The sequence below is a fragment of the Hemicordylus capensis genome, chromosome 3 (genome assembly GCF_027244095.1).
Source record: "Hemicordylus capensis ecotype Gifberg chromosome 3, rHemCap1.1.pri, whole genome shotgun sequence".
NCBI lineage: Eukaryota > Metazoa > Chordata > Lepidosauria > Squamata > Cordylidae > Hemicordylus > Hemicordylus capensis.
This window is the reverse complement of record NC_069659.1, coordinates 287,271,972-287,297,867: the sequence shown is the minus strand read 5'-3', so window position 1 is coordinate 287,297,867 and position 25,896 is coordinate 287,271,972. Positions and strand designations below refer to the sequence as shown.

The 25,896-nt window shown below is 49.2% G+C and overlaps 1 protein-coding gene across 3 annotated transcripts in view; it reads left to right on the top strand.

The window, feature by feature from the left end:
- RRP12 (ribosomal RNA processing 12 homolog) overlaps nucleotides 1-25,896 on the top strand; it is a 52,343-nt gene that overhangs the window by 13,925 nt on the left and 12,522 nt on the right. For all 3 annotated transcript variants that reach the window (XM_053312464.1, XM_053312463.1, XM_053312465.1), the window contains 23 exons: nucleotides 274-412; nucleotides 1,667-1,794; nucleotides 2,601-2,699; nucleotides 2,783-2,874; nucleotides 2,963-3,074; nucleotides 3,242-3,342; nucleotides 3,472-3,586; nucleotides 3,914-4,056; nucleotides 5,196-5,317; nucleotides 6,345-6,409; nucleotides 6,530-6,692; nucleotides 16,369-16,523; nucleotides 16,737-16,804; nucleotides 16,972-17,065; nucleotides 18,008-18,166; nucleotides 18,335-18,415; nucleotides 20,256-20,361; nucleotides 21,457-21,564; nucleotides 21,969-22,126; nucleotides 22,510-22,601; nucleotides 23,395-23,553; nucleotides 23,958-24,130; nucleotides 24,276-24,392. In XM_053312464.1, coding sequence (XP_053168439.1) covers nucleotides 274-412; nucleotides 1,667-1,794; nucleotides 2,601-2,699; nucleotides 2,783-2,874; nucleotides 2,963-3,074; nucleotides 3,242-3,342; nucleotides 3,472-3,586; nucleotides 3,914-4,056; nucleotides 5,196-5,317; nucleotides 6,345-6,409; nucleotides 6,530-6,692; nucleotides 16,369-16,523; nucleotides 16,737-16,804; nucleotides 16,972-17,065; nucleotides 18,008-18,166; nucleotides 18,335-18,415; nucleotides 20,256-20,361; nucleotides 21,457-21,564; nucleotides 21,969-22,126; nucleotides 22,510-22,601; nucleotides 23,395-23,553; nucleotides 23,958-24,130; nucleotides 24,276-24,392 — 2,749 coding nt within the window. The remainder of the gene's footprint in view (nucleotides 1-273; nucleotides 413-1,666; nucleotides 1,795-2,600; nucleotides 2,700-2,782; nucleotides 2,875-2,962; nucleotides 3,075-3,241; nucleotides 3,343-3,471; nucleotides 3,587-3,913; nucleotides 4,057-5,195; nucleotides 5,318-6,344; nucleotides 6,410-6,529; nucleotides 6,693-16,368; nucleotides 16,524-16,736; nucleotides 16,805-16,971; nucleotides 17,066-18,007; nucleotides 18,167-18,334; nucleotides 18,416-20,255; nucleotides 20,362-21,456; nucleotides 21,565-21,968; nucleotides 22,127-22,509; nucleotides 22,602-23,394; nucleotides 23,554-23,957; nucleotides 24,131-24,275; nucleotides 24,393-25,896) is intronic.

Genomic DNA, 25,896 nt, shown 5'->3' with positions numbered 1-25,896 from the left:
GTGCTGGTTCAGCCACAGCCCCAACCCTCCCCTGCACAAATGAGTCATTCTCGGTTGCTGAGGCCAGGGACATCTCATGGGTTATCCTCTCTCAAGAGCTCCAGGCAGGACAGAAAGTAAATAGTTAAAAAACTAAGCCACACCCACTAGAGCCTGAGGGAGATAACCCCGCCACACAACCGCAAGGATCTGTTGCCAATATCTGTCTGTCCAGAGTTGGATAATGCTACACCCCAACTCATCACCATTGCACACTTTTCTTTCCTGCTGCAGGTCCGTAAGGCTGCCCAGCATGGAGTTTGCTCCATCCTGAGAGGTAGTGAATTCCTGTTTGGTGATGGGGCTCCCTTACACCATCCAGCTGCGTATACGACTGCCAAGTTCTGCATTCAGGAGATTGAGAAATCTGGAGGTACTGAGGGTGGGAAATCCTTGTGATGAGAATCTCTTGCATCATGGAGATCAGATGTCTGCAGCGTATATCTAGTTTAGAAATCTTAGCGCTAAGCTATGGGCTTGCCACTACCTCCGTGAAAAGACATCATGAATCTATTGCTCTTTCTTAACTGTATGTCTTATGGAAGGGTTCCAGTAGTTCCATTAAGATGACAGTGTAGGTGTCTCTCAATAATTATTCAACTGACCAGGCATATGGATCCTAGTTCACCAGATCTGACCAACACTGTATGGTAGGCAACGTTTGATTGCATAAAACTTCCTGTCTCTCTCTTGTACTTTTCTGCCTGGTGGGTTAAGCCCTATAGTTTGGAAAGCAATTGGTGTTTATTGTAGTTGCATATTTAAAAAAGTATTGGAAAGGAACCACAGATAAGGAACTGCAGCCAATTCTATGTATGTAAAATTAGGCTTTTTCCTTTCTTTTTCCCTGCTCTGCCTCGCACTTCCCTCCCTCTGCTTTTCTGGACCACTGTCTTTCCTTCCTGCCACTAGCACACAGCTGTTCTTTTTCCTTGACTGTCTTTCTGCTGCATTTATGTCTTATCAGACCGTTTTCCTCCAGACCATCTTGGGATTATTTTTATCTCTTATTTCTCTGCTTTCCTATTTCCTGAGCACTCAGTGGCATTGAGCTTCCTAACCTCTCATCTCCCTGCCTGAACAGCATGCAGACCTTCTTAATCATAGGTCCTGTGTGAGGACTTTCCCCAGCGCCTTCCTCTCACTGGCTCATTCTTCCTGCCTCACCTGCTTCTTTTTCCACTCAGCACTCTGTTCCCTCCACCCACTAATTAGAAAGCAGGTACGTGAACGTGCCTTTCACAGAGCTCACTCAATGGCTGGGTAGGCAGCTCTTGAGCAACAAGTGACAGCTGCTCACAGCAACAACTGTTGTGTGAGTGCAGTAACACACCATGAGTTTGTTGATGGCCTAAAATTGACAAGTGTGAAAGAAAATTACCCTCGGTGGAAAAAGGGTTCATGGTGCCTTTCTAGGGCTGGAGATGACTCAGGGAGGAGGCTTCTCTTCCAAGCCTGCTGTGCAGGCATCTTGGCCATCCTGGGGGATTCTCTCCTCACCTTGCTGTGCTGAGCCCTTTGGAGTTCTTAGGTGTACAGAAAATCCCAGCAAATGTGCTAATTGTTGTGGTTGAAGTGTGTGCCGAGAAGGGCAGCAGCACTGAATCTGTCTGTCTGGTTCCACCAGGTGCTAAGGAGGCCACCACCACTTTGCACATGCTCACTCTGCTACGTGACTTGCTGCCCTGCCTGCCGGCCCCATCTGTCAAGTCTTGCTGTGAGACCCTGCTTCGGGTCATGACCCTCAGCCATGTGGTGAGTTCCCCTCCTTCTGCTGAATGTGGCTTCCTGGCACCACCTTTTGCTTTTGGGATTCTACACTGCCTAGTTAAAGGGCTAGAGCAGAAGGGTGCCATGTTGCGGGTGGCCCAAGGGCCAATTCCAAACCTGTACCCTTCGCTTGCCATCTGGCACCTCTTCACTTGCCACTCACCTCAGATGTTTGCTGAGGCAGGGAGGGTGGTAGTGAGAAGGCAGATTTCCTGCCATTGCCTGCCTCCTCTTCATTTGCCCCCTGCCTCTCCTCCTCCCCGCCCCCCAGTGCTTGCTGAGCCAAGGAGGGCAGTGAGGAGGCAGATCTCCTGCCATCACACACAGCGGCCATTTGAGGGGTCAGCAGGAAAAATCTTACTGACCACTACAAATGGGGTCTTGCCTGCTGACCCTTAGGATGGCTGCCACATGCATTCAAATTGGCCACTAAGTGTGGAGTTGGGGCCAGCAAGGCCCAGCGGTGAATAGGGTTGCGAAGGTGGACAAGGGAGGCAGAAGGCATGGCGGCACCCAAGGCCCAGGTTCGCTGCACACCCTCACACAATGGAAACTACACCACTGGGCCAGAGAGCTTTAGCGGGAATGAGGAGGCACACGAATGGGCTCTGGGTATTGCCCAGAGGTGGTTCTTCTAGCTTGGAGCAGCAACAACTTCAGATGGTTTCTCAGGTGGGTGGAGAAAGTTCCCCAGTTCCCTTGGGAATGGAACACTTTTGGGCCTCTTGGCAGAAGGGACAGGGAGGAGGTGTCTGGTGCACTACAAGGATTCTCCCTTTCCATCCTTGCAGCTAGTGACGGCATGTGCCATGAAAGCCTTTCACGGCCTCTTTGTCACCAAGCCCCCTGTGTCATGCCTGCCAGCTGAGCTCAACGCCCAGATTATCACGGTGAGTACTGCAGGGCTCAGACCTGGCCCAGCCAGCTCAATGGGCAGCCAAATAGAATAATGCCCTCTGTTTTGCTCTACTAGGCCTTATACGACTATGTGCCCAGTGAGAGTGATTTGCAGCCTCTGCTGGCCTGGCTGTCTGTCATGGAGCAAGCGCATGTCAACCTGGCAAAGTAAGGAGTGGTGGTTGGGATAGCAGTGGGAAGACTGGGCTGGGCATCTGCCTCCTAACTGACCCATAACAAGCCTCTCCCATTACAGGCTGCAATGGGATCTCTGCTGGGCTCACCTTTCCCGCTTCTTCAACGTGGCCATGAACTGCTTCCTTTCCCCTCATGCCCAGATAGTGTCGGCTGCTGCTCAAACCCTAAAGGTACTGTGCTTTAATGCCCACTGTTTGATGCAGAGAGGACAATTGTTTGGGTAGCTCTGACTGGAACAGCTCTTGTTGAGCATTTTGTGCAGTGACACATTTGCTCTGATGCTCTTCTGTCCTGCTGGAGCCAATCTATGCGCTCTGTATGTGTTTGCACCATGCAGGTTTTGCTCACTGAGTGTGTGGCCCATCACATGGCAGAATTGGGGCTGATTTCCTCGGCTACGCCATCTGGACCTGCTGCCCACATCTGCAAGATGTTCAGGTAAACGGGGGCAGTTGGCTAGGCTGGGGGAGGTCAAATGTTGGGGTTGTCTTGCAGCCAGCTCTTTTGATTACAGGTCTTGCAACCCTAGGCCACATCTGACTAGCCACTTGCTTTTTTTCCTTGCAGAGCAGTGGAAGAGGGCCTGACCTACCGGTTCCATGCCGCTTGGGCCTCTGTGTTGCAGGTTGTAAGGGCTTTTTTTGAGGCGTGTGGACAGCAGTGTCATCCTGCCATGCATAAGGTAAAGAGGTTGCTTGTGAAGGGAGCCTTGTGTGGTGTAGGCCTTAAAATTGGCATTTCCAAGCCTCCATCACAGTTAGGAGAATATTTGGACATTCTCCTATGTTTGAACAGACAGAAAGCCACTAGGGCACCAGTGACTATTGACTGCTAATGTAACATCTAGATTAATAGTGGGGAAACTCAGAGGCACAAATGCGGGGAGGTGCACGGTGTGAATCAAGATGTCAGTTGCATGAGCCAGTGTGTAGGAGGGATCACTTTGGAGCCTATGCATGATGAGAGATGCTCCCCACAGTGTGACATTCTCCTTGTGTCTTTGCTGTAGTGCCTGCAATCTCTAGCTGATCTGCGTGGCTCCCCACACTTTCCTCACAGCATCCTGCTTGACCAAGCTGTGGGGGCTGCAGTGGCAACCATGGGCCCTGAGGTGGTGCTTCAAGCTGTGCCTCTTGATATCGATGGCACTGAGTGAGTGTGATTTCTGCCTCATTGAGGTTGGGAGCCCCAACGTTTGGGCAGGCTGTGCCACCTTTGTACTTTTCTCCTCCCTTTACTTGTAGGTGGGTGGGGGCCTTCATTCTGAGGAAAGGGTGGAATTACTCCATGTTTTGGGGAAAACAGGGAGGGATAAGGTTCTGTTAGCCCCTTGTGCCCAAACTCCCTCCCCCCCTCTCCTCCCCCCCCCCCGGCAGAGTTCTGTCCCCTTATGCACTGTCTCTGGCACAGACCTAGTGGGGGATGTTGGCATGCAGGTTCTAGAGGTTGCTTAACACTGTAGAATATCTGGATAGGGTAGAAATGGGGCTTTCTGAGCAGGCATTTCTTTTGTTCATATGAATTCCTGCTCTTTTGTTGCACCATCCTTTAAACTGGGAATACAGGTTTTCAAAATCATATTTTTATACCACCTGATATATACATCTCTAGGTAGTGTACAAAGTTTAAAAAATATATAAAGGTCACAGATTAAAATCCACAAAACACACACACAAAATAGCATAAAACAGTTATTAAAACAAATTATTATTAAAATTAATTCTAATTAAAAGCCTGTAAGAACAGGAGAGTCTTGAGGGTCTTCCTGAAAACAAACAGAGAAGGAGATGCTCTTTTTTCAGCGGGAAGCGTATTCCAAACCCCCTGGGCAGCCACAGAGAAAGCCCAGTCCCAGGACTTCACCAGACGAGCCAGCAGCAACCGTAACTGGACTTTTCCAGAAGATCGTAACAGGCAGCATGGTTCATGACAAAGGCACTCTCTTTAGAAAGCAATAGTTCCATGTTGCAAGACATTGGGAGCAGGAAAGTGCCAGCCCATCTGAAAATTGTTTTCAATTAAGCCTGATAGAATCTTCCTCTGCTAGACTGTTAGTTTCTTCAAGATCAGCAATTGCTGGTTATAGTTGTAGGCCAAGTCAGGGTATTCTATGCATGAACGCGCCCCCCCCCCCCACCATCGGTTTTTGAAATTCTTGGGTCTGGAAGCAGAAATCCCTTGGAAAGGCACAAAAGCACCAAAATCTAATAGTCTAATATATCCAACACCAATGTTTCCTGACTCCTTTTTGTTTGTTGTATGTTCCCTCCCTCCCCCTGCTTCCCCCATAGGGAAACGCTGGATTTCCCTCGCAGCTGGCTCCTCCCTGTTCTTCGGGACCATATCCATGATGCTCCCCTTGCTGCCTTCTCCAGTTACTTCCTGCCACTGGCTGCCACTCTAAAAAGCAGAGGTAATTGAGACTGAAGGTGGGCAAGCCCATGTGCCAGTTGCCAGAAATGGAATTCAGCCTTGTAAGATAGATTTTCTGCCACAGAGATCACTGTTTTTGTATTTGCTGTACCCCAGGGGTTCTCAAACTTGGGTCCCCAGATGTTGGGATGATGGGAGTTCTAGTCCAACAACATCTGGGACCCAGGTTTGAGAATCCCTACTATACACAATGTAACATATATAGGGTCTGAAATTTCAGGTCACACAACTTCATCTTGGGGATTTAAGAAGCAGAAATTCATCCCTTGGATCAGCACAGGTAGATGTCAGATACTGTTCTGCACAAACATCTAGATCAGCCAAAGGCTATAACGTTGGGTGGCCATTTTAGTCTGTTGTGGCAAAAACAATAAAGAGTCTCCTGGCACCTTAAAGACTAACACACTTCTTTCAGCATAAACTTTAGTAGACTAGAGTACACTTCATCAGATGCATGAAGTGTTATCCTCAGTTGGCTTTTTTCCTTGCCTGTGTCAAATAACTTACATTTAGCCAATTATTGTTGATGTGCAATATCACTGTGCTTCTCTCATACATTTAAGCTTTATATATGAGTAGTTACCCTACAGCACCACTTGCATTCCATAGCCATTTGATCCCATTGTTCACAGGTCTAGGTCCACCCATTCAAGCTCTAATAGGAGACCCTAATCACTACATGTGTTAATTAACTTAAAGCAGTCTTTCTGGCTATCCTATATTTACTGTTACGGTGTTGTAGATCACCACTTACATTATCTCTTACATTCAAACTTTATATAACAAATGGTCTTGCTTTGTGCTCTTTGACCCCACTGCTTTAATTTTGTTCAGAATTTTTAATTTTGCATGCACAAACCCACACACCATCTAAGGATGCCAGTTTTTCCTGTTGGAGTATTCCAGGGTGTGCAACATCTGGATGCCCTACAGGCACAATGTCTCCACCTTTTGTTGCCTGCTTGCCTAGCAAGGTACAATCTGACCTCTCTCTTACCTTTCTTCAGCCACAGAACTTGCCCAGGAAGGACGGGACTTAGAAGCCAAAATCTATGATACCCTGCAGTGGCAGGTAAGGTGGTGCTCCCAGAACTCAGCTTCATATAGTTGAGATGGGGGGTCCTCTGCTGATGGATTGGGAATACAGCTGCATGGTGGGCAACAATGCTAACTTCCCTTTTCTGCCTTGCAGATATGGACTCTGCTGCCTGGTTTCTGCACCCACCCCACAGATATAGTAGCCTCATTCAAGGGCTTGGCACGTACCCTGGGTATGGCTATAAGTGATCGTACTGATCTGCGGCTTATAGTGTGCCAAGCTCTTCGCAGATTGATAAACAAAGGCTGCCAAACAGGTAGAGTATGCCTATGGAAGAGGTGCTTGTCTGTCTCCCTCCAGCAAGGTCATTGTGGCAGGAGCTGCATATGAACCAGTTCTACTTTGTGCTGGAGGTGAAAAGTAGAGAAACGGTAGTGATCCTTGCCCATTCATAGAACATACCAACTCCTTTGGCTTGCCCTCCTGTTGTTCTATTTGGAACACCCTACCATGTTTCTCTTCCCCACCCCCACTCTCCATCGCAACAGAAAACGATCATTTCATAAGTGGAGAATGGTATCCTGGAATGGGTTGTGCCTCCCACTTGCTCCAATAGGCAGGACCTATGGAAATTAGTTTCAGAATTTTCACCTAGACAGTTGGAGAAGTAACTGACCCTTGAGAGCATAAATAGGAAGAAGGCACGCTGAGAGCATTTGGGAGGACAGAGAGGGAGAGGAGAGTGGGGTAGATTCTGTCGGCTTGCCTGACCTCTCCTGACAAATGGCCATCTCGCCCTGCCTGCGCATTCCTGACTTGGCTGAGGAGGTTTGTTTGATCAGCTTGCTTGCAGCTTGCTTGCTTTCCTGTCCCACCTGTGCTTTCTACCGGAGTGCTTGACTCATCCCACCTGCCACTGAGGACCAGGGAGCTCTCGTGAGAGGGGAGCTTTCTGGAGCCCTGGGGAGCATAAATAGGAAGAAGGCATGCTGGAGGACCACCTGCAGGCAGCCGCCAAAGGGGGTCAGCCTTCGGTGTGGGACTGGAGTCTGGGGGGAAGTTATACTAAGGTGGGGTTGGAGGTCTGGGTTAAAGTTTTAGTCCTCTTTTTATTGAGTTGTGCCAGGCCTTTTGTTGTCATGTGTTTGGTTTCTCTTAGGCAGGGTGATGCGGGGGGGTGCGTCTGGCAGCTCTGGGGCAACTATTACTGTTGTAGTGGGGAATAGAAGAATTGGCGTTGGCAGAGCAGCTGGCCATTACAGGAGAAGGGAAACCAGTAACTTTAGTAACTGTTTCCACTTCCGGCTGCCCTGTCAGCTCTCTGGCCTCTGGGAGCAGTTCCAACTACCCACAGAACCTAGCCTTGCTCTTCTGTAATGCCAGGTCAGTTCAGAATAAGACCGAAATCATCCATTACTTGATCATGGATGAGGGCACTGACCTGGCTTGTATAACTGAGACCTGGATGGGGGAGGCTAGTGGCCCAGTTTGGGCCCAGCTTCTCCTACCAGACAACTCTGTTGTGGAACAGGCTAGGGGAAGTGGGCAGTGGGGTGGAGTAGCTGTGGTCCAGTGTTCTTTCTAATTTTTTTCCATCTGTGTGCGGAATGAATTTTTTTCTGGGCAGCAGTATCAAGACAGTGTGTGCACACATTCATTCAGAATGGGGCATTCCTGATTCAACCTGAGCAGGATCTAAAATTAACTGAGCGGACATCAAAAAACATGTGCACACACCTTAGGGGGAACAATGCTGTGGTCCATAGGAATACCATCCCCCTTGCCAGGGCACCTGTAAGACACTTAACTTACATTGAGTATCTATTTTTTGAGGCTGGGAACTAGGGACAGATTGGGGATTCTGTTGGTGTACTGTCCACCTCGCTGCCCAACTCACTCCCTAACTGAGCTGATGGAGCTGGTCTCGGAGTTGGTGTTGGAATCACCCAGACTCTTAGTGCTGGGGGACTTCAATATCTATTGTGAGGCTGACTTGTCTGGTGTGGCTCAGGAGTTCATAACTGCCATGACAACTATGGGCATGTCCCAACTAGTTTCAGGAACAATTCATGTTGCCAGCCACACACTCTATTTGGTCTTTTGTTTGGATTGGGGGGGGGAGTTCTGTGGGGGGGGGATCCAGTGGTTTCCCCATTGTCATGGACGGACCGCTACCTGGTTATGGTTGGTTTCATAGCCACAACCCAGCCCTGCAGCAGTGGAGGACCTATTCAGGTGGTCCGCCCAAGTCGGCTGCTGGACCCAGTAGGATTCCAAAAAACCTTGGAGGGTTTTAATGTTGTTGCTGCCAGTGATTCTGTGAATGCCATGGTGGGAACCTGGAATAGGAAATAGTAGGCTCGATCACTCCTAAGCGTCCCTACCGACCTGCTTTAAAAATGGCCCCTTGGTATACAGAGTTGCAGGGTCTGAAGCAGCAAGGTAGGCGACTGGAATGCAAGTGGAGGTGACATGATAAAGGTCTATAAAATCATGCATGGTGTGGAGAAAGTGGATAGAGATAAATTCTTCTCCCTCTCCCATAACACTAGAATCAGGGGTCATCCCATGAAATTGCCAGGAAATTTAGGACCAGCAAACAAAGGTATTTTTCACACAACACATAATTAACTTGTGGAATTCTCTGCCACAAGATGTGGTGACAGCCAACAAACTGGATGGCTTTAAGAGAAGTTTGGCTAACTTCATGGAGGAGAGGTCTATCAATGGCTACTAGTCTGAGGGCTATAGGCCACCTCCAGCCTCAGAGGCAGGATGCCTCTGAGTTCCAATTGCAGGGGAGTAACAGCAGGAGAGAGGGCATGTCCTCAACTCCTGCCTGTAGGCTTCCATTGGCATCTAGGTGATTGAAAGAATGGTGGCTAACCAGCTCCAGGCAGTTTTGGAGGAAAGAGATTATCTAGACCCATTTCAAACTGGCTTTAGAGCAGGCTATGGGGTTGAGACAGAATTGGTCAGTCTGATGGATGACCTTTACCCAAGGAATCAACAGAGGGAGTGTGACTCTGTTGGTTCTTTTGGATCTCTCAGCGGTGCTCAATACCATCGACCATGGTATCCTTCGGGATACCACTGTTCTCGGTTGCTGCGATCAAGGCCATCTCTGTGGGTTATCCTCGTCACATGCTCCAGGGGCAGGACTTAAGTTAATTAGCTGAAGAAAGACTGGGGCTGAGGAGGATGACCCTGCCCAGTTCTTTAAGTCCTGCATAGCTCCAGGCAGGCTTCCTTCTCTCTCCGATCCCTTCAGCGTTTTTCTTAGATACTCTTCTTTCTGAATCTTTTCCTCTTACCCTTTGGCCTCCGTTGCCTTCCTCCTCCTTCTACAACCAAAAAAAGAACTAAAAAAACAGTTTTTCTCTCTGTTCCTTCTGTCTCCCCCTCCTCCTTCCTCCCCCGCTGCATGAAGCAGCCAGGAACGAGCCTTCACGTCTGCGTTCCGGCTGGCAAACCAAAAGACGCCTTCCCCAAAGGCACTAGAGTGCCTGGTTCGCCGCTCCCTCCTGCGCCCTTGCCGGCTACCGGAGAGTCATCCAGCAGGGCACCCAACTCGGCCGCGGCATGTCTCCCGCCTACGGTCACCGGAACAAGCAGCAAGGCAGCTCAGAACTCCTCCACGGACCCGGGCGAGACGGCGGAGTCCCTCCTCCCCCGGATCCTCGGAAGCAGGGCTATCCACGGCTTCCCATGACTGGTCCGCCACCTCAGCAGCGCAGCACCACCTCAACAAGGGCTGGCATGGAAGCGGGCACTTTGGCCCCAACCCAAGATGGTGGCCACGCTGATAAGGGCACCAAAAACTCAGCCACTCCGGAGGAGGCTTCTGTTGCCCCAGCTTCACAACACGTGGTGAGCTCTGCCCAATCGGGGGGTCCCCCTGCCTCGGGATCGTTGCCCACCAATCTCCCTGCTACCATGCCCCCAGAATGGCAGGCGTGGATTAAAAATGCCATGCTGGACACTGTTTTGCAATTGCGTCCCCCCAAGCGAAAAAAGCGGCCCAAAAAGTGAAAACATGACTCTTCCTCTTCAGAGGACTCCTCAGAACCTAGTTCGCAATTGCCTTCCCCCAAAAAGGCAAAAAAGAAAAGGAAGCATTCTTGCAAAAAAGCTAAAGCCCCTTCCGGTCAGGCCACTAGGGCTCATTCCTCAGAACTATCTGACCAGGACTCTGGGGATCCAAACACCTTGAGAAAGAGGCCCATTTTTCCACTCCAGTATGCTAACCCTAGGTCCTCTGGGGTAGCTTGTGATATTGAGGAGGCCAATACAGGCTCTGGTGAGGAGGGACAGACCCTAGTTGCCCCTGCAGATGAGGATGGTGAATGGTCTGGGGGTGAGGGGCCTGAACCTGCTAGCACGTCCCAACGTTTATTTGTGCCCGAGGACTTGAATCCACTAATGACCAAAATCCTCACTACTATTGGCCTTCAGTCCCAAATTCAACTGGACTCGGCCCCTACCTCTAAGGGCGATATGTGGTTTTCCCAAAGGCGAGACCCAAAGATATGCTTCTTCCCTTACCAGATTGTTTTACAGAAAGCATTAAGGAAGAATGGGCCTTGCCTGCCTTGGTACGCAAGCCCATGGCAGCAGCGGTTTTTATTCTCTCCAGCAGGAACCAGCGGCGCTACTAAAGACATCTAACACGGATGCGCCTGTGGCTCAACTGGTGTTGAATTCCCTGCTTCCCAGAGACGGAGAGGCATCCCTAAAGGACCAATCTGATAAAAAAGCCGAACTGGCCTTCAGGCGTGCGCATGATAACTCATATTTTGCTACAAGAGCCTCAGCGGCAGCATCAATAGCAGTCAGAGCCAGTCTTTTATGGCTTGATGACCTCCTTAACGACACCCCGACTGACCCTGCACGCCTTAAGCAGCAGCTGGTCAAGCTGCAGAAAGCCTAGGCCTTCGTGGCTGATGCCACTCTCGACGCAATAAAATTTTCCTCCAGAGCATCTGCAGCGTCTGTTGTGGGGAGGAGACACCTTTGGCTAAAGAGCTGGCAGGCTGATGTCACCTCGAAGGCCAGCCTGACCTCGGTTCCCTGCGATGCCACCAAGCTTTTCGGAGAGGCAGCCCTCAAGGAAGTCCTTGTGGAATCAACAGATAAATGCAAGACTATGCCCTCTGCTCCACACAAGCAGGACAAGCCATCATTAGGAAATCCTTTCAGTCCTTTCGTGCCTCCTGCCCCTCCTTCAGGGGTTGTGACCTCAGACCTCAGAGGGGTGCCTGGAACAGACAACATTTCTCTCCCAGGAACTCCAGAAACAGGCAAACTCATTCTCAGTCAAAGTCCTCCAAACAACAGTTCTGACTCGGAAGGGGTACTTCTGGGGGGCCGCCTCTCAGAACTTTTCCACACGTGGGAGCAGTCCACCTCAGACAGATGGGTGCTGAACCTCATCAAGCACAGTTACAGAATAGAACTAAACGACTTCTCTCCACCCACCCCCAGATTCCTCCCAACTCCACGTTCAAGCTCTTCTTCCAAACACTCCAAGTTGGCCCAGGCCATCTAACACCTATTAGATATCGGCGCGGTGGAGTTGGTCGCTCAAGACCAGGTGGGGAGGGGCGTTTATTAGATTCTGTTCACCGTTCCAAAGCGGGATGGTTCCACCAGAGCGGCTCTGGACTTAAAATACGTAAACAGGTGGGTGAGTTACAGCAAGTTCTGGATGGATTCCCTCAGAGCTATCACCAAGTCCCTTCTTCTGGGAGACCTGCTCACCTCAGTGGACCTAAAGGAGGCGTACCTCCATATCCCAATCCACTATGACAACAGACACCTCTGCTTCAAGTATGCAGGAGTGGACTATCAATTCTCTGCCCTCCCCTTCAGACTCTCATCCGCCCTGCTGGTATTTACCAAGGTCCTGGCGCCTCTGATGGCCTTTCTCCGCCTTCAGGGGATCCGGGCCTTTGCCTACTTAGACGACCTGCTCCTGCAATCTCACTCCCAGGTGTCAGCAACCTCAGACCTTCGGACCACACTCCGTATTCTAAGACTCCACGGCTTTATTATCAACGTCAACAAAAGCCAGTTGACTCCCTCCCACCGGCTACATCATTTGGGAGTCATAATCGACACCCATCAGGGTCGCCTTTTCCTCTCTCAGGATCGATTCCTTCTTCTGGTTGAGGAAATCCAACAGGCCTTGGCCTCACCCATGGTTCCTCTAATGTCTCTCGCAAGGATCCTGGGTCTCATGGTCACCACCCTCAAATCCGTCCCATGGGCGCGATTCCACCTAGGAGACCTTCAATGGCTGCTCCTACCCTACCAGTCAGCTATCTCCTTGAAGCGACACCTCCTTCTCACGTTGCCCCCTCGAGTTAGACACTCTCTTCGCTGGTGGCTCTCTCCCCTGAATGTCCTCAAGGGAAAGTGATTTCTGGAATATCCACGACTCATTGTCACCACAGATGCCAGTACAAGGGGCTGGGGAGCCCACTGCCTACAGCACTCAGTTCAGGGAAAGTGGTCCCCAGCAGAAAAGCAGCATTCCATCAACTGGCTAGAACTACGAGCCATTCGTCTAGCCCTTCTCAGCCTGCGCTCCACAATTCAGGGAAGAGATGTCCTCATAAATACGGATGATACGATTGCCAAGGCCCACGTGAACAGGCAGGGGGGCACTCACTCCAAGTCCTTGCACCAGGAGGGACCCTGCTGCTCTCATGGGTGGAGGAGCACCTTCCATCCATCACGGCACATCATGTAAAAGGAAACCTGAATACCCTAGCAGACTGGCTCAGTCGGGAGGATCTCCTCCCAGGCGAATGCTCACTGCATCCCCAAGTCTTCAATCAGTTGGCACGCAGGTGGGGGGAACCAGTAATAGATCTTTTCGCATCTCCCCTCAACACGAAGCTGCCGAGTTTCTTCTCACGGTTCCCATGCCCGACGGCAGAAGACACCAACGCCCTGTCAGCAAGCTGGCCAGCAGGCCTCCTCTACGCGTTTCCACCAATCCCACTTCTAGCCTGCGTCCTACACCGCATCAGGACTCTACAAACCGAGGTGATCCTGGTGGCCCCTCACTGGCTGTGATGCCACTGGTTCGCCGAACTGCTCCATCTCAGTATTGCAGAACCCTGGCCTCTTGCGGTGACTCAGGACCTCCTCTATCAGGGACCAGTGAAACACCTGAATCCCGTCTGGTTTCAGCTAGCCACGTGGAGTCTGAGCGGTGGATCCTAGAGAATGAGGGTCTCCCGCACAATGTTGCCTCCACAATTCTAGCCTCACGTAGAGACTCCACCATCAGAATTTATCAATGCACGTGGAGAGCGTTCCTTCACTGGTCTGCCCGCCATCGCATTAGCAAAGAAAAGGCCTCTATGACACACCTTCTGCAATTTCTCCAGGAAGGCCTGGATAGGGTCCTTAAGCCCAACACCTTGAAATGGCAGGCTGCTTCGCTCGTCGGCTTAAACTCTGGACAGTCCCACACAGCGCAGCCTATTCATCCTCTACTCAAGCATTTTCTCCGAGGGGCCACTTTGCTATCGCCACCTACTTTGCATCGTTTCCCCTCCTGGGATCTCCACACAGTTCTTTGGGTGCTTCAGCTAGCATCTTTCAAACCAGGTCTATCTCCCTAAAGTTACTATCCTTCAAGCTGGCTTTCCTGGTTGCCGTCACGTCCACTAGGCGGGTGTCTGAACTTTGAGCCTTATCAGTTCACAGATCTTTCTGCATATTTTCTGAGGACTCAGTCCGACTGATACCAGACCCCTTCTTCAGACCAAAGGTCCTATCTCAGTTCCATCTTTCGCAAGACGTATTCCTGCCGACCTTCTGTCCACACCCAGTACATGCGCAGGAAAAATTATGGCATAAGCTAGACGCCAGGCGCTGCTTGAAGACCTACATCAACAGAACAGCCTCATTTCATAAATCGGACTCTATGTTCATCTCCTACCTTCCCACTTCTATGGGAGAACCGGTCAACTCTGCTACGATCGCCAGGTGGATTAGGGCATGTATCGCAATGGCTTACGAATCACAGAAACTGAGACCACCAGCCAGGATCACTGCCCATTCCACTAGAGCAGTGGCAACCTCAGCTGCGTTTTCTACTAACGCTCCCTTACATGAAATCTGCAAGGCAGCCACGTGGAGGAACCCATCTACCTTCACACGGCACTATAAGTTGGACACTTTTGCTTTAGCCCACGCAGCTTTTGGCAGGCGTGTCCTTCAGAGTGTACTCCCCCGGGAATAGTCCAAGAGCAGCCCGCCTATGAGACGTACAGCTTTGGTATGTCCCACAGAGATGGCCTTGATCGCAGCAACCGAGAACGGAGCATTGGTTACTCACCATGAAGGCTTCTTCTGGTTGCTGCGGTCAAGGCCATCTCGGCTCTCCCGTCCTGCTCTCAGCTACGCCCTGGGGAGTCATACTTGGGGCTCTACGCTACCAACTTTTACTGCTCTTGCTTTTTCTTCTGCTGTATGTACACTCTTCTTCTGTTGTCTTTCTCCTTTTGGCTTAAGGGAGCCTCTTTTCTACTTCCGACTTGTCTTGTAAGAACTGGGCGGGGTCATCCTCCTCAGCCCGGGTCTTTCTTCAGCTAATTAACAAGTCCTGCCCCTGGAGCACATGACGAGGATAACCCACAGAGATGGCCTTGACCGCAGCAACCAGAAGAAGCCTTCATGGTGAGTAACCAATGCTCCGTTTTAAGCAGCATGTTTTAAATGGTGTTTGTTTTTATGTTTTTTAAACTTCTTGTGCACCGCCCAGAGCCTTTGGATGGTGCGGTCTAGAAATGTAATAAATAAATAAATAATAACTGCCATCTTCCACTTGCTCCAATCACCAGGGCTTATGTAAATTAGCCCTAGAATCTTCACTCCTGACAGAAGAGTAACTGCAGTCCTCCAGTTTCTGTTCTACTTGCTCTGCAGTGCCAGGGCTTCTGAGGGGCTCTAGGTCCATCTTCAGCATTATATTTTTTGAGCAGCAAACTAGAATGTTTTCTCCCTATCAGAACCCAGATTAGGTCTGTGGGGCAAGATGGAGCCTACCAATATGAATGTTTCAGAGTGAGGAGTTCCCCTACTAAAAGCACTTCATCTGTTGCCTCAGGACGTTTAACAGGCCAAGCAATGTGCAAAATGTGGCATCTCTGGAGACTGATTTTTTTTTGGTTTTCTTTTTTTAATTTAATGTTTTTTGACACTTTGTATTTTACAAACATTTTTCCCAGTCCCCAAGCCCGACCTTCCCTCCTGACCCCGAGCCAGTGCTGGCTGGGGGGAGATAGGGAGAAGGAGAGTAGAAGGTGAGTGAGGGAAGAGAAGGGATACACACGATTGCACCAGCAGATGCGGGTAGATCAAAGGGGTTTTTATTCTAAGAATAGTTCAAGGAAGTTGTCCCCAGATTTCTGACCACTTGTCCAATTTATTTACTTTTATGAGAGCCCATTTTTCATGTGCCGCTAACTCAAGCAGGTCATACACCCAATCTTCACTCCTAGGGGCATTGGGAGAGTTCCATTGCTGTAATATTAATCTCTTGGCTGCAAGTAAGCTCCTCCATAGCCATTGTTTTAGAACTTGATTTTAGGCCCCAGTCGATTGGGATATACCCCAATACTGCATTCAGGTCTTTCAGTACAAGAGATGAATCCATCACTAAGTTAATTCATGTAATAACTTCCCTCCAGAAGCCTTGCACTATGGGACAGTCCCAGAACATATGCATTAGGTTGGAATGAGATATGGAGATGCGGTTATTGCATCTCCAGCAGTTAGTATTTGAGGCCATTTTTAATCGCTTAAGACTCTGAGGTATCCAATAGGCCCTGAAAATAATCTGTTGGATAAGGCGCAATTTAAGATCCATTGAGCTTCTGATCTTTCTCTAAATGGCCAATGCTCCACTTTAGGCAGTCTGCCCCAGAACAATTGCTCTTTCATTCCCTATAATTCTGTGCCTCCACTTGCAGATGCGGAGCGTGCTGAGGTTGGGCGCTTTGCAAAGAATTTCCTGCCCATCCTGTTCAATGCATATAGCCAGCAGGGCAGTGCCAGTGAGAGTCCTGCGCACCGACGCTCTGTGCTGGACACTGTCCGAACCTACTTGACAGTCACCGAACCACAGGTGAGCAGAGGTCTGAACATGCCATTTGTTTGTTTTTGAAATGTATATGCTCCCCTTTCCTTGTAAAACATGTCGAGGCATGATTATCAGATTTTCACTGCTTGCTGGACTGGTAGGATAGAGAGGGAAAGTGTTTAGAGGCAGATGGATCTCAAAAACTGTGTGGTGAGGGAAGGGGTTCTTTGGGAATGATACTCTCTATTTCTATTGCAGATGGTGCATGGGTTTCTGGGGAAAGCCAGTGAGAAACTGACCAGCCCTGATAGCACTGAATTCACCAGGTAACGTTAGTTTTCCTGGCCCTGGCTCAGTAGATGTGGAACCTGATGGGTTTACATTAACAAGTGGGCAACCGAGTTGGCTTGTTCCCCGGGAGAAAAAGAGCCAGAGTGACTGAAGAATAGTCACTTTGTATTCACTCTTGTTAGTTGTGCCCTCCCTGTTGCAGGCTCTCCATGTTGGACCTTGTTGTAGCCATGGCCCCCTATGCTGATGAGCCATCTCAGCATGCTCTCTATGGTACCATCCAGCCCTCTTTACAGGTGAGTTGCTTTCTCATTTGGTTGCTCTAGCCCATCATAAGCCCCGTTGCCTTTTACTTTCACCTCCCTTATGTGTATTGGGGCTGCCAAATGGATATGCTCCAAATCAGTTTTGGTGGGAAGTTGTTTTGGCAGCAGCGGCAGAAATGATCATTTGAACTTATTCATAAAAGTTGGGCCCGTTCCTGTTGCTTGAAACTGCATTGATGCTATAGGGCAGCGGTTCTGAACCTTGGATTCCTATATGTTGTTGGACTACAACTCCCATCATGCCCAGTATGTAGTTAAACAACTACAGCCAGCAGCCCCTGCTGTAGGGCATGCCATTATAAGGATCGGTTGCTATTCTGATCAAGGAAGACCTTTAGATGCCAACTGTAGGCAATAAACACCTTTGTTTCATCTTGGGTGCCTATCCTGTCACGAGTCCTCTACCACAAAGGTGATCTTCTGTATGTTTTCCCAGCCACATGGGAACTGTTTATCTGTGAGCAGTTTTTGTGTGGCTGGGAGAATGTTTAAATGACCCAAGTCCCAACTTTGGTCCTCCAGATGTTGAAGAACGACAGCTCTCATCATCCCCATCCACAACAAACTGTAGCTGGGAATGATTGGAATCTGGAGAACCACAGGTTGGGAACCCCTGGCCTAAGTACAAGGGCAGGAGTTGATCTTCTGGGTTTTTCCTAGAGAATTGGCCCCGTGCAAATTCTAACATTCTTCCAGTCACTCAGAAGCTGCTCATGGGTAAATGTCTCCCATGTGGCTGGGAAAAGGTCTAAAGAGGACTGTAATATTAACCTCTGCATGCTTGATGAACTGGGCTTTTTTTTTTTCTTACTAGAATAGACCAGACAAAATTATGAGGACTGGAAGTCTCTGTGGCTGCATATGCATGCAAATTATCTCTCTTGAGTAATCTGTCTGGTCCAATCCTCATAGAACAAAGACCACAGGATACAGAAGAAGGCATATCGGGTGTTGGAGGAGGTGTGTGCCTCTGATCGCCCTGCATGTAAGAACTTTGTGCAAAGCCATCTAGAGGAGTTGCAGAGTGCTCTACTAGGCTCCTTGCCCAGTGCCACCTCACCTGCCAAGAGGGTAAGGAAAGGGGTCTTGGGAGAAGGGATGGTTGACCTTCTGTATGAGATGGTTAGGATTGTGAGGGTGGTCTTACAAGGGGTGTGGTGGAGGGATGAGAGGGGATTTTCTGGGTGCTGTTCAGTCCTGCTGTCTCTAATGCAGCACTTGGTCATTCTTTGTTTCCAGCCCCGGCTGAAGTGCCTCTTCCACATTGTCAAGCAGCTCACAGTGGAGCACGAGGATTTTGTCACTGCTCTTGTACCAGAGGTGAGAGAGGACAAGGAAAGGTGACTGTTAAAGTGCTGAAGGAAGTAGGAAATTAGATAAGTTGGCTCATCAGAGGGCAGGGAGAAATATTGCTCTAAGACAGGTTTTCAACCGGTGGTACTCCAGCAGTTGATGAACTACAACTCCCATTATCCCCATCTACAATTTATTGTGGTCAGGTTCATGTGTGGATTTGTAACTGACTGAAGGACAGGAAACAGAGGTTTGGAATAAATGGACAGTTCTCTAAATGGAGAGAAGTAAGAAGTAGGGTCCCCCAGGGATCATTATTGGGACCAGAGCTCTTTAACCTGTTTATAAATGATCAAGAAGTTGGAGTAAGCAGCAAAGTGTCTGAACTTGCAGGTGACACTAAACTATTTAGGGTAGTGAAATCCAAAAGAGATTGCGAGGAGCTCCAAAAGGATTTCTCCAAACTGGGTGAGTGGGTGACAAAATAGCAAATGCAGTTCAATATTAACTAGTCTGAAGTGATGCATATTGAGGTTAAAAAAAAAAACACCCCAACTTCACATCAGTTTTCCCTCTAACAGGGATTCCCAGATGTTATTGACTACAACTCCCAGAATCCCCAGCTGCAATGGCTTTTGCGTGGAGATTTTCGGAGTTGTAGTCAACAACATCTGGGAATCACATATATGCGGAAGGGGTCTGATCTGTCAGTGACTGACCAGGAGAGGGATCTTGGGGTTGTGGTGGACAGCTCGTTGAAAGTGTCAGCTCAATGTGTGGCAGCTGTGTAAAAGGCCAATTCCATGCTAGGGATCATTAGGAAGGGGATTGAAAATAAAACTGCTAATATTATAATGCCCTTATACAAAATTATGGTGCAGCCACATTTGAAGTAATGCATGCAGTTCTGGTAACCATATCTTAAGAAGGACATTGTAGAACTGGAAAAGGTGCAGAAGAGGGCAACCAAGATGATCAAGGATCTAGAGCACCTTCCTTATAAGGCCAGAGTACAACACCTGGGGCTCTTTAGTTTAGAAAAAAGACGACTGAGGGGAGACATGCTAAAAGTCTATAAAACCAGGCATTGTATGGAGAAATTTGACAGAGATACGTTTTTCTCCCTGTCTCATAACACTAGAACTAGGGGTCAGCCCATGAATCAAATTGCCAAGAAATTTAGGACTGACAAAAAGAAGCACTTTTTCACATAATGCATAATCAACCTAAGGAATTCTCTGCCACAAGATGTGGTGACAGCCAATAGCCTGGATGGCTTTAAGAGGAGTTTAGATAAATTAATGGAGGACAGGTCTATCAATGGCTGGAGGGCTATAGGTCACCTCCAGCCTCGGAGGCAAGATGCCTCTAAATACCAGCGCAGGGGAGTAGCAGTAGGAGAGAGGGCATGCCCTCAGCTCTTGCCTGTGGGCTTCCCTAAGGCATCTGGTTGGCCACTGAGTGAAACAGGATGCTTAGAGCAGGGTATGTCTTTATCTCTGGTTTAACTATATTCTGAACCCCCACACCTCTTGCTCTTGTGCCTTCTTCTACAGCCAGCCAGCCAGCCACACATATACCAAGTCTCCTCCTTTCCCAACTTGTCCTGCCTCCCTCTCTCAAGACAGACAGTGTATTATTCATCATGTTGATTAAGCTGTTAGTCTGACTTTTCTTCCAATGGGAACATAGCCATTTCTCCTACCCTATTTCATGATGGGGTGTTAATTCAGACTTCATTCAGACAGTGTTAAAAGAGCATGGTGGCTATAAGTTCTAGGGTGGGGGAACTCCCAAGATTGGTGGTGCTCTGTTCAGGGGTGTGCAAGTGGTGTGAAGATGCTTTAAAATGCCATGTTGTCTCCAGGTAATACTCTGCACCAAGGAGGTGTCTGTGGGTGCCCGCAAGAATGCTTTCAATCTGCTTGTAGAGATTGGTCACGCCTTCCTACGCTTTGGCCCCACTCCAGATGGTGAGTCCTGGTTACCCACATTGGGCTGCCACATGGCAATGATGCTCCACGCTCTCCAACCTTCAATCAGCAAAGGCCATGTTAATTTCTATCCATCCATTTCTGTTTACTGCCTGACATTGCTCTCCATCTCTGATGCTTCAGTTATCCCAGTCCAACTCAATGTTTTGTAACCTTGGCTGCACTGAGTCTCAATTTGGTATTCAGTTGTGGAATTCTGGGACTCTGATAAATTTATGCAAAGTAAATCAACTTAAACATATTTTCTTATTTACTTAATTGTGTTAGCCATAAAAAAGGCAAGCTATGCAGAATACTAAACTTCAGCTACTTAGCTGCTAGAAATGCTCACAAGCTAGCCGGCTACCTTTTGATATTTCATCATTGTCCACATATTTTCAAGATTCTCCTTACAACATAAAGGCTAGCATTTTTATTTTATTCATTATTAAATGGCATTTTCTCAGTCGTGGGGAGAAATTCTCCCGGGTATAGCATTTGCCTCTGCAAACAAATGCTATACTCAGCTAGAGCAGTGATTGAATATGGAGCATTCTGGCATGGTAAGGAAGGCTAGCAGGCATGCTCACATCCCCTCTGTGGTTCTTAAGCTCTCTGGTTCTTAAAATACCAAATTCTGCATCTGATAGTAAATTCCATGCTATTGCAGAACTTCCGTAGCCCTTCCGGTAACCATAGCTGTGTGTACTTGCTGCCCTTGTGCCACACAGAGCCCAGTTATTCATGAGCATCTCCTCTGTTTTCAGAGGAATGCTTTCTGATGGAGTATGGGAGCTTTGCTGTCCATCCACCCTGCTCACTGTCTCTTTCCTATGACTGTTTCGTATCTGCTTCCTCCTATTACCAAATGATGATCTCTGAACTATTCCCTTTTAACTTCCGATACCCCCCAAGAATTCCAAATGGTTTGAAAACCTGCCGTCTTTGAATGTCTGAATGCAAGCAATGAATTGTTCTTCCCTGACTACTTCTCCTTCGCATGGTCACCTTTTGTGGTCTGTTTCTGAAAAGAAGGCCCTTGGGCTCCAATGGCAAATGAAGGCTGCACTAACCGCCAACATGTGTTCTCTTCAGATGCAATGCAGCGTTATCTCCTCCTGGTCTATGCAGGCTTGACTGGCTCTGTCACCATGATCAGCTGCACTGTGCTTGCTCTTGCTCGCCTGCTCTTTGAGTTCAAAGGTGAGAGAATGGGGTGCTGAAAGCTGGCTAGGTAATGAGCTTATACACCTCAGCAATTGGGAACTGAGCCTTCCCTCTAGGATTGGTTGGGAGGCACCAAAGTTTGGGGACAGCCTCTGAGCTGAGCCTGTACCTGAATGAGCACAGATGTGTGTGAGGGGAATGCCTCTGGCTGTGGCAGGTATCCCGAGCAGGCAACTGTGCACCCTCTGGGTCCCCGGCACCAAACCAGTTGCAAGCATTACAAAGCTGGTTATAAAGGTGGGGTGGAATGGGAATGCTGCTGAATAGGAGACTCAGTGTTGACTGGTAGCAATCCAGAGGCCTGCATTTGTGTATGAGGCTGGGATAGAGTCTGAAGTATTAGGGTGTGATGTCTTCTAAGCCCATCTGAACTATTGCAGAATACGTTGGGCCAGATGCCCTAGAGCAGCTTGTGCACCATGTCTGCCTCATGGTAGGCTCACGGACACGGGATGTCGTCAAGTCGGCCTTGGGCTTCCTTAAGGTGGCCCTCTTGCTCCTGGATACGGCAGTATTGAGTCGACACATGCAGACCATGGTGAGATGTGGAGAGCACGGAGTGGGCTGTGGGAAGGAGGGCCTTGGAAATGAAAGCAGCCTCCCCATGCTCTTGGCTTGCTTGCATTTTGTACTAAGAGAGTCAGGTCGGGAAGTGTCTTGTAGTGTCAGAGCCTAGTCCTGCCTCACAAAAGGCTCTGGAACTTGGCACAGGGTCATGGGTATGAGCTAGGGTTGCTGCTTGTCCTTTGCTCAGCTCCCATAAGGCACCATGTCGCTTCTAGTGTTTTTGAATAGTAATGGGGTCCCATCCTAAAAGGGTGTGTTTTGGGGTGCATGTGTGCATTCCAATGAGAAAAAGGGATGTGGGAATAATGAATGTACCATCTGCCCAGAATTCTAAGGTTTGTGCTCTGGTTACAGCTAGAAGCCATAGGAGCGTTGACGGATGACATGAGGCGCCATTTCCGCATGAAGTTGCGAAACCTTCTTTCCAAACTGATGCGCAAATTTGGGTCTGTGCTGGGGATGGAAGAAGCATGGGGGAGGGATGCATGATGTTGTGTGATTCTCGAGAAGGAGGGAATCCCCCTTCACTGCACACTACTCAAACACACATTACCTAGTTGATGCTTGTTTTAGAGCACTTGCTCCCTAGAGTGGTTGGTCTTGGACAACCTGTGTCCATCTTGGATACAGGCACATCTACACAGACACAAGTTTTAGACTGAGGGTTGGATGCAAAGGGCTGCAGGTGGCAGCAGCATTTCTAAGCCTACCAATTCTAGCTCATCTTAATATACTTCATTTGTGGCTGCTCACTTTCACCTCCTGTGTATCTGTCACAGAGGTGAAAGTGTCTTTTATGTCTGTCTGAGTAGTCGTTTGTGTCTATCAAGTAGTTTCAAATTATTGAAGACCTGTCTTTTTAGAGAAATGTTAACATTTTGGCTGTAATTATATCTAGAATACCTCTAGAATAACGTTTAGTGTTTTAACTTGTAATTTCTGGGTTTGATTGAGATTTGATTTTAAACTGTTTCTATTTTATTGCTTTTACATTGTTTTATAGTGTGTGTTGTTGTTTTACTTTTAGTTGCCCCAAGCAGTAGTGTTCTGAAGGGGTGGGGTATAAATAAGTATTAATTATTCAACTATTAATGCTAACTGAAAGGGTCATCCAACTATGCTGAGAACTCTTCTTATGTCCCTTGAATTTTCAGCTAGTTTGCAGTCTGTGGTTGGGAATGGGGGAGATAAGAAAAGCTGGTTTCTGTGATGCTGATCTCTTTCATCCTTGCCTCCCAGCATTGAGCCTTTGAAGGCTTTGCTCCCTGAATCGTATCGGAAGGTGCTGTTGAATATCCACAAGGCTGAGGCAAGGAATCGCAAGCGACAAGCTTTGAAGCAGGCAGCAGCCACTTCAGAGGAAGAGGAAGGAGCGCCCATGCAGCCCAAGGGAGATAGGTATGAAAGTCGTGCAGGATCAGTGGCCTTGGTGATGTCATACCAGATTTGGCTTTAAAAGGGGCTTAGACAGATTCATGGTGGACAGGTCTATCAATGGCTAATAGTCTGGTTGCTGTGGGCCATCTCCAGCCTCAGAGGCACGATGCCACTGAATACCAGTTGCAGGGGAGCAACAGCAGGAGAGAGGGCATGCACAAACCTCTTGCCTGTGGGCTCCTCAGGGGCATCTGGTGGGCCACTGTTTGAAACAGGATGCTGGACTAGATGGGCCTTGTGCCTGATCCAGCAGGGCTGTTCTTATGAGGCACAAAGATTTTGCGTTTTTTGAGGTGGGGCAGGCAAGAATCCTGTGCTCCCTGCTCTTTGGGAGGGAGTAATGCTTCCCATCTTCTTGCTTGCAGCATGGAGGAGGTACTGGCAGACTCTGACTCTGATGTGGAAGACAGTGGCAAACAGCATGAGGGAAGACAGCTGAGGAAGGTGTCACAACAACGAGGCCGGGCTTGGCTCAAGGAGGGAGAAGGCGATGAGCCCCTCAACTTCCTGGACTCTAATGTGTCACAGAGGGTTCTGGGTAAGAAACAGTTTGAAGGTGGATACTCTGTCTTCTTGTTTGTGGTTTTCCCCCTTTTGGTCGGTTGGAGGAAGTGTTACTTGTTTCTGGTTGGGGGAGTGCCCTGTCTCCTCTCAAGTCCTTTGTACTCCTTTTCTTCATGTAGCTACCAAGCCTGGCACTGGCCAGACTGGAAAAGTCAGCCATGACTTCAAGGTATCGGCGGATGGACGTCTCATCATATGTAATGAGGAAGAGGAGGAGGAGGAGGAAGGAACTAAAGGTATCTGAGAGTGGGGCCCAACAGTTGACCCCAATGTGTTCAGTTGAAGACCTTGTGGTTTGGGGTAATAAAGTGCTAAATGTTGTGAGCCCTGCAGGGATCAGGGTACAGGTGGCCATGAATGTTCCATTGAGCACAAAGGACACTGAATTGGCAGCAGGACTAGGAGCAGTCTTGAAGTTATAGATATGGCAACCACACACCTACAGACTATTGGGGCAGGGCAAAGTTAGAGAGGCCTGGCTTTCCTGTATAGGGAACAGTGCTGGGAAGTACTGCAGCTGGAGGGATCTGCTGAGGAGGTCCAGGGGAAGTTGCCCATCACCTGAGGGAGGGACTACACTGAGGATGCCAGCTGCCAGGCCTCCCTCTAAGCCCAGAAACCCTTTAAAAGGTAAGCAGATTGTATCAAAGGAGGAAGGCAGCACTGGTTAAACTAGAAAAAACTGGGAGATGAACCACTCCAAATTTGTGCCTAATGCATTTCTAATCCTTTCCCCTCTCAGAGGTGACTTCTAATTTTGAGTATGTGAAATTCTTCTGACTGTAAGAAAAGCATTAAAGCACTCTGAAGTCACCTTTGAGGAAGAGGTATTTGAAATGCATTAGCTGCAACTTTGGATTTATTTTATTTTTAAAATTAAGCATATTCTCGGCTGCCGTGTGAGGACAACTCCCTGGGTTATCATCCCATGCTCGCTCCAGGGCAGGACGTATGCTAATTCTAAAGCTATAAAAGTAGCCGGATGGTAACCCCACCCAGTTCTTTTCGTCCTGCTAACGCTCCAGGAAAGGATACTCAGCCTTGCTTCGTTCCTCAGATAAGTCTCCTTTTTAACTTGCTCCTTCCTCTGCTTACGCCTCTCCCTTCTCCTTGGCTCCTCGGCTGCCCCCCTCCCCTCTCCCTCATCTTTAAAAAAAAAAGGCATTTCTTCAAAAAGTGTTCCCTGCCGAGCCTCAATCTCCGCTCCACTCCCGCTCGTTTGCTCAGCCTATTTACTCAGTCCTCCGCTCCCCGCTTGCTGTCCAGACCTTCTCCCTCCCTCTCCCCCCTTCTGCCATGGAGCAGCCGCAGCTGTGCCTGCAGGGACTCCGATCACGTGCGGAGAGGCAAAAGACCCAAGCAGCAAAGGCAGACCGCCCCGCTGCGAGCGCGGCCGCCGCTAGACACGCTGCAGCCATGCCCAGGACCACCGCGTCCTCCCCGGGCGAGGGCACTTCGGCAGCACCGCCCCCCTCTGCGGGGGCGGGCGCCTCAAGGAAAGACCGGCATGCTGCTGCCGGTGCGCGGGCGGGCGCACAGAGCGAAGGGCGCCATCTTGGCTCGTCCCTCGAGGAGGCAGAGCAGGCGAGGGCCCAGCAGCGGCGCAGGAGAGCCCAAGTGTTGGAACTGCTCACAGCGGCCCGTTCCTCGGAGGCCACCAGCTCCTCGGGAGAGGAGGAGGAGGGCATCGCACAGACCAAGGAGGATGAGTGTGAGCGGCAGTCCCCTGGCGGAACGGGA